This window comes from Rhinoderma darwinii, chromosome 9 (assembly GCF_050947455.1).
Source record: "Rhinoderma darwinii isolate aRhiDar2 chromosome 9, aRhiDar2.hap1, whole genome shotgun sequence".
Classification (NCBI taxonomy): Eukaryota; Metazoa; Chordata; class Amphibia; order Anura; family Rhinodermatidae; genus Rhinoderma; species Rhinoderma darwinii.
Window position 1 is genome coordinate 72,355,588 of NC_134695.1, and position 7,668 is coordinate 72,363,255.

General features: G+C 41.0%; 1 protein-coding gene across 1 annotated transcript; it reads right to left on the bottom strand.

Moving 5' to 3' along the window:
* Window positions 1–230: 230 nt before the first annotated feature.
* LOC142660453 (alpha-1,3-mannosyl-glycoprotein 4-beta-N-acetylglucosaminyltransferase C-like) lies at window positions 231–6,614 on the bottom strand. Its single transcript, XM_075837069.1, has 4 exons — window positions 6,376–6,614; window positions 5,436–5,591; window positions 5,130–5,235; window positions 231–1,489 (listed from the first exon to the last, which is right to left on the bottom strand). The coding sequence occupies exons 2-4, from the start codon at window positions 5,556–5,558 to the stop codon at window positions 306–308; spliced, it is 1,413 nt and encodes a 470-aa protein (XP_075693184.1). The 5' UTR covers window positions 5,559–5,591; window positions 6,376–6,614; the 3' UTR covers window positions 231–305.
* Window positions 6,615–7,668: the final 1,054 nt, after the last annotated feature.

Here is a 7,668-nt window from a genome sequence, read left to right on the forward strand (position 1 = left end):
TACTATCAGATGTGATCGACTTGCTCTGTAATTCCATAGGGATTAGCGATTCCAAAGTCTTATGGATGCCACAAAAAACAGGCATTATCTTATTTTCTTCAAAAAAAGGATAGAATTATTTTTCTTTTTTTACAAAAAATAAAATTTTGATTTGCTTGAAATTCAAAATCACTGCACGCTGTTTGCTCATGTCTAGATTCCAACCGTGGCGTAAAGCGTGCAATCTCATAACTGCTATAGAAATCATGGAGGAGTATTATGAAAAGCGTGATACAAAAGAAATCCGTCCCGGTCTCCAAATGAACCTACCTAGAGGAGGAAGCCACATGAGATGAGGTGTCATTATGTATTTTCTCTTTCTTGACCCAAATACCTACTTTTTGTATTATAAGCCATTCAGCCTGGGGTGCGGAAACCTGAAGTTTAAGGCAATCTATCAATCCTCCTGTTGCGTGATCTATATTATCAAGTACAAATGTTCCATTTTCAAACTGGCCAATATTTTTATATGTTTTGCAGGACTTTTTATCCTGCTCTTTATGTCTTCCTATCAGTACATTACCCAATTTTAGGACATCCTTGGGATGTTCAGGGATCCCGGTAACGATACCAATTTTTTCAATGTTGGTTGGATTTTGGAAAACCATCATAAAATAGTTGCCAGAGTCTATTTCTATTCCCCAAAAGAATCTGGGACCCGGGAAACAAACATTATCTGGAGTGTAATCTTCATGCACCTTAATATCTGTAAAGCAAGAGGCCGGTGGTTGATCTCCGTACGATTTCACAACTTCAATAAAATCTTTGTCTTTCAACTTATTGTAATTGCCGTTGAAGGAGGAATATTTTCCCATGTGTTGGAAGAGAGACGGTTTGTATCGGATAATATCAGGTTGAGCTTTGGATTTATAAAACAGGTCTAGGAGCCAATCGCATGGCATCTCGTCGTAGAAGAGAAGCAAAAAACGGGCCAGTTTTGGAAGGTCCTCATTGTGGTAAAGCTTTCCAATGTAACCCAAGTTAGAAAAGGTGATAGTGGTCCAAGGAGAGCTGTACTGCTCGATGTATTTCTTAATTGATGTATGGAAGTTTTTGGAACAAGTCACATCGTCCTCTAACATAAGATAAAACTGAGACATATTGGCACAAAAGTTGACCAGGAAGGCGTAGTCCACATTCTGCTTTGAGCGAAACCTCACTCTTTCGGGAGAGTCATTGTAGTTCCTTTTTAAGCCGTCCAGAGGTGGGTAGGCATTGATATAGCTGCTGATAACAATAAGATGACCTGCAACAATCTCTAAAGGGAAATTCTTTTCTATTTCCTCTGCAGTGTCTCGGTTGTCGGTGTGTTTTGCATTAGCCAGGTATATGACCACCACCAATTCATTCAACTCCTCCTGGCTGCAGTGGCTGAAGATAGATTGGATTGTGGTCAGCAGATAACTTTCTTGCTTTCTCTTCACAGAAGATATACCAATAGATAGGAATCCTAAGTGAAATCGTAAAAAATATTACAATCTATAACGGGTTCATCTGGTTCATTAGTGAGAGAACATTTTGGACGACTGACAGGATAGATCAGGGGTCAGCAACCTCCGTGACTCCAGGTGCTGTCAAACTACAATTCCCACCATTCCTTGATGGCCTTTGGCTGGAATAATAAAGCCTTTGGCTGTCTGGGCATGCTGGGAGTTGTAGTTTCACAACAGCTTGAGTGCTGAAGGTTAGAGACCCCTGGGATAGAGGAAGGATTGAGAATGATATTGTGCAAGGAGGCAAGCTCTGGTACAGTCAATAAACGAGATCTAACAAAACTGAAGGAAAGAGTGAAAAAGTTGAAACCAATCAGATTCAAGCTCTCATTCAGAGACTGACGTAAACTGGCGCTCTTGGCACATTTGTTATATAAAATCATTTGTTGTAATTTATTGATCAGACAATTCTATTGTAACGTATGTCCCAATTTATTATATCCCCATAAAACACATTGTGTAAAATACATTTCATAAAAAAATCACGTGTTTTGAAAAATAGTATATAAAATAAAAAAATACACATATAAAATAATAATGATAAAACCAAAAAAGTATAAGGGAAAAAAAAAATATTACAACCTTAGGTGTATGATATGATTTATTCAGTTCAGTCATTGGTACGATGGCTACGCAATATGTGATGTATTCACTCTCGTAGCAGTTATCCTCGTCTAGGGAAATATATTCGAGACCGACCGCGAGGCCCATGCGTTATCTCATCTTAACCAACGATATCGTGCCGTATATATTGAAGTCCAAAGGAGGTATAGTGCAATATGGTACAGCAGTATAATGTCATACATTCTGCTACAATATTTAGAATTGCAGCACTAGTGACTTTTTGATTGTAATTTTGATTCCAACACAAAGTGAATCTGTTACATGTACCAATTGTGGAATCGGAGTAAACACATCAGTTGAGTAATTGGTATGAATTCTACACAATATGTGACTGACTGCTGTCCTATCCCACACCTAAGGTCACAATAGATAAATGGTATAAAATGTTACCGCTCAGACGGTTATTAGAAAGGCAGTCTGAAGTGTTCAGAGGTTTCACTTATCCGCCAGTCTGTATGCAAATGGACAGTTCCAACTCCCACTGGCGTGTTCTCTGTAGTTGTTGACCTTGTAGTTTCACAAGTGATATAACAGCGTTCTGACTAGATGTTTCTCAGTCGCTGGTCTATAGCTCCAACGAGGGAAAAAGGAACAGATCGTGCAACGCATTTAGGAAAACGAAAACTCCACGCTTTAGCCCATACTCACAATATGAATTAATTTGAAAGGCAAATATCACATAAAATGACACGTGGCACGCCAAGTTCTGCAGCCCGACCCTTGGTTTCGCCCCTCCGGCTTCCTCTAGTGAAACCCAGGGTCGGGCTGCAGAAGTTGGCGTGTCTATTGGCATACAGACTGGGGGATAAGTGAATCCTCTGCGAACACTTCAGACTGCCTTTCTAATAACTGTATGAGCGGTAACATTTTATACTATTTATTTTATTTATTACACTTGTGGTGTTGAGGATTTCACCTCCTTTTTACCTGCTCTGTTTTTTCCTTTTTTTTTTTCAAAGTGAGTTAAGAGCCGATATTTTGATATATATATATATATATATAAAGGTCACAATAGTTTTTTTTTCCCAATAATCCTTTGATTCCATAATTATTATTTTGTACGTTTATTTGTATTTTTTATGCTATATAATGAAATGTATTTTGCATGATGTGTTTTTTTTTAATGAGGATATAAGGGTATGTTCACATGGAGTTTTTTTGGAGCTGTTTTTGATGCAGAAACCGTGCCAAAAAAAGTCAGTCTCTGACGTTCCATTGACATCAATGGGAGGCAGAGAAAGCGGTTTTCACAACATTTTTTGCCCGCGGCGCTCAATGGCCGCAGCCGAATAAACGCCACAAAAAACACGTCAAAGAGAGTGCAGGCTGGTCAAAATCTGCCAGGCCTTAGAAATGGTGGTATTAGTGCTTGATCAATGAATTACAACACGGTTGATTTTATACAACAAAGGTGTCCAGAGAGCCAGTTTGTCTGTTTTTTGTATAGTGTAACATGATTCTTTGGGGTGTTCAATCAAACTCGTGCCCTCTGCCCCTTTTTTGTATTGCATTTTATCTCCAGATGAGTCGCTCGAATCTACTACCAATATTTTTATATTATTAATCACTTAGAGCTGAATACAGTAATGTGAATTTATAATGGAGGGACTAAGATGGGCTCTTGGGACTCGCCATGTGCGGCCCTGTCTATCTCAACCTCTTAGACCCAACCACTGACCAGGGACCTTGCGGGACTTTGTGCCGCAGCTTAACGAGTGGATTGAAGCGCACCCTTCTACAATGAGCCCTGACATCTGCCCAGCTTTGCCAGCTGCTACCAGCCGTGGGTGTTCAGATCCAACTGACACGTTTAAACTTGTGTCCCGATTTGAAGCCTAGATATGTTGTTCTAGTGTTAAGGCCCTTTTAAATGGGCCGATTATCGGGCAAACGAGAGTCCACAGAACGTTCACAGTATCGTTTATGCAGTTGCGGCCAAAAACATTATCGTTGTTGGCAGCACATCTCTCTGTGTAAACAACGATGTGCTGCCGACATGATAGAAATGTATGAGGACGAGCGATCAATGTAACGAGATCAAAGTAACGAGCGCTCATCCCCATACATAGAACCTTGTGAAAGGAGCAAACGAACGCTGATCGTTGATCGGCGCTCGTTTACACGGCCCACGTCGGGGGCCCGATATGGGCCGTGAAAGCGATCACCGATCAACTCCGATCGTTCGTCCCCATACATTTCCATCATCTTCCTGTTTTACACCGTGAGATGTGCGGCCGACGATGATTTTGAATGCTGCATAAACGAGCAGATCAGCCGATAATTGAGCGTTTGCTCATTCATCGGTTGATCGTTGCCTTGTTTACACACGGCAATGATCGGGAACTAGCGTTCATGTGAACGCTCATTTTCCTGATCGTTGGCCCATGTAATAGGGCTTTTAGGCCTATTGGTGATTTATTAACACCACAAACAATGATTACTAATAATGTACGGGCAAAATTACTAAAATTCTGTTAATTGTAGAACTTGTTTTCAGGTTTTTTTCCTGGCCATTGCTGAGCGAGAGGAACCCTTCACAGTTCAACATCCGTACAAGCGGTCGTGTCTCATATTGCAGTTGATCAATTCACTTGTACAGGGCAGAGCTGCAGTACCAGACGCACTTGAAACAACAGCGATGGGGTCTTGGGGCTTTCAGGCACAGTATTCTGCTGACTGGTGGGGTCCCGGGGGTTATTCCATCAATGGAAATTCCTAGAAAACCTCTTAAAAGAACACTGTTGCATTAATATATTCCTCCTAAATAAGATATTCCCCCCAGATGGCGGGCGCAATAATCTTGGGAGTGCTATATGGAAATATAGAGATCCCGCAGCCAAACTCCATAAGTGATACTAAAGACTCTCTTGCTCATCCTTCATTCTATTTATTTGGCACCGACCTTATGTTCTGTTTCCCATTTAGAATAATAAACATTTTTTCATTTAAATAATTAATTACACATATACTAACTTTTTGTTGTGGACGGAGAACCCAGCAGATATTTATAGGAAATGTCAAGAGTTTGTAGAGCGTCTCGGGTTATGTCAAATAAGCGGTTGTACGGCACTTCTGTTTTCTGTAAACCCAGAAATAGTCAGTGAATGGAACAAGCGGAGCGTCACGAACAAATAGATTTACACAAAGACAATTTATTATTCTCTACTTTGACTTCGTTTTCTAGATGTCGTATAAATCAGTCTCCATATTCAGGTCTATCCTAGTAAAGTTCTCTTCTCCCATTATATTGTTTGGCACTGGTTTTACAGATTGAATTACCTGCAGATAAGGATCAGACCGGTCTGGGCACTCGACATCATTGGGACCTCGCATGATCAGAACAGTGACACAAAGCCCAAAACCAACAACACACAGAACTTTGCAAAGTTGAGATATTCTCATCTTCTGGAGTCACGAATGTAGTTTTGTTCTAGTCTAAAATAGATACAACCAGTTAGATACATGGATTGTTCTGTACGATACTAAGAATACATTCTTCCTGGCTCTACAATACACTGTATCCCGTCCCCAGAGATTATTTAGACCCTGTTCACATCATGTTTGTGTTGTATGTTTAGCGTGTACACCAGAAGAGCTCCAGATAGGGTTACATGAGCCCAATTGAGGACAAAAGTGTGCTTCTGGCCTCTGTAGGGCCAGTAAACGTCAGAATATCCCCCCCCCCCTCCAAAAAAAAAAATATTAAAAAAAATGGAATAGTGTAGTGGACGATGGAATCTAGTAAAAGAAAATCCCATACAATATAAATTTATTTTTTGGGAGCCTATAGGTGACTGATGCCAATGTATGGCACCCTTCACAGGCATCCGTTTAATGTATACCTTGTAAGTAGACATTAAACAGAGGCCATCTACGTGATGGGAACGGGGTCTTATAATGCTGTGTGGATCTTAGACCGTATAACAATTAATAGCATTAGATACACAGGCTCTTCAGACAGTATCACACCTAGGTTTAGATACACCAGCTCAGAAGCACACTGTCACAGGGTCACTAGGTCGCATTAGTCAGCTTGGAACAACAATATCCACTGTAGAACTTCTAGCTGGCACACCCAGAGGTGTATGTCTTAATTTGTATTGCTCCATGTCCTATGATTAATAACTTCTGCGGGATTCAGGTTAGATTCCTATTTCTGTTCTATATCGTCATTATGGAAATATATAATTAATTTGCATGTAGATCTAAAATATCTCACCTGTCCTCTCCATTAGCGGTGCAGGTGATTGAAGCCAATAAAAGGTTTTATGGCTCGGATGATTGATGACTTAAGTTATGACGGTAATTTCACATGGTAGATGGATACTTTGTACCTACTTTGTGGCTCCACTTCCGTGTTTGGACTGTTGCAGAACACGAAGCAGGATCGGAGCACACTGGTGCTTTATACAGTGCGGACGCTTAGACCATTAGTACAGACCCCGTCATCCTGAGTCCACAGTCTGTAGGGAGGTACAAGAGCCACATTGTTTATGAGTGAGTCTGGGGTGAATTATAGGGGTGCAGAGGTAGCAGTATCCAGCAAAGGTCTACTTCTTAGGTGCTTATAGGCCCTCTATACTATATATGATATCTGCAGCACTACATGCGATCAGTGTGGAGGCCCAATTACTTCTGCTGCTACACATAATAAATACTGGAGACGTATATTGTAGATAGTAATAAAATATAGCAGAATGTTAAAGAAATTTTCAATTTTTATGTAAATAAAGCTTATACCGTGTATAATGAAAAGTTCTGCAACTTTCTAATATGTCTTGTGTAATAATTCCTCACCGTTTTTATGTTCCCTGCTTGCTGTCAGTGAATGTGAAACATTCTGCTATCCGTTGAGGATTTGCTACAATTCTAACCAGTTTAGGCAATCCTATGTGAGCTAAACAGCCTGGACGCAACAATTAAAGGGGTTGTGCGGTTTGTACAATCCCTACTTGTTAAATGGGTCCCTTGACAATAAGCTGATCACTGTATTCCCCTGCTGGGACCCCCAGCGAACAGCTGTAAACCGGAGGAACCTGGCAGTATGTGTTCAACTTTCCGGCAGTGCCAACCACAGGGGATATTAAAGTGGCTGTCCCACAAAAATTATTTATTACCTATCCACGGGAAAAATGTGTGATCGATGCGGGTCGTACCGATGGGATCCCCAGCGATCATGAGAACGATGATCCCGTTTCCCCTGTTTTGAATGGATCCGTGGTCACCTGTGTTCACTACCGCTCAATTCATTCTCTATGGGACAGAGATAGAGGTGCGCTGTACTGTGCTATTTCCGTCAGTCCCATAGAGAATGAATTGAGCGGTAGTGCGCACACGTGTCCACGGCTTCATTCATACGGGGGACGCGGCTCTTCTTTCTGATGATTGCTGGGAAAACCCTTATAACCCCTTACCAACATTTGGCGTAACTGTACATCATCGTCTGCTCCCACTAAATACCCAGCGGGTGTCTGTTAACCATGGAGATGCCACAATCAAAAGTGACCGCAGC

Coding starts and splice junctions, on each gene's coding strand:
- LOC142660453 (XM_075837069.1), bottom strand. CDS start 5,558: ATGAGAATATCTCAACTTTGCAAAGTTCTGTGTGTTGTTGGTTTTGGG. Junction 5,236..5,435: donor GGTCTGATCCTTATCTGCAG/GTAATTCAATCT, acceptor CTGGGTTTACAG/AAAACAGAAGTGCCGTACAA. Junction 1,490..5,129: donor TTCTCCGTCCACAACAAAAA/GTTAGTATATGT, acceptor GATTTCACTTAG/GATTCCTATCTATTGGTATA.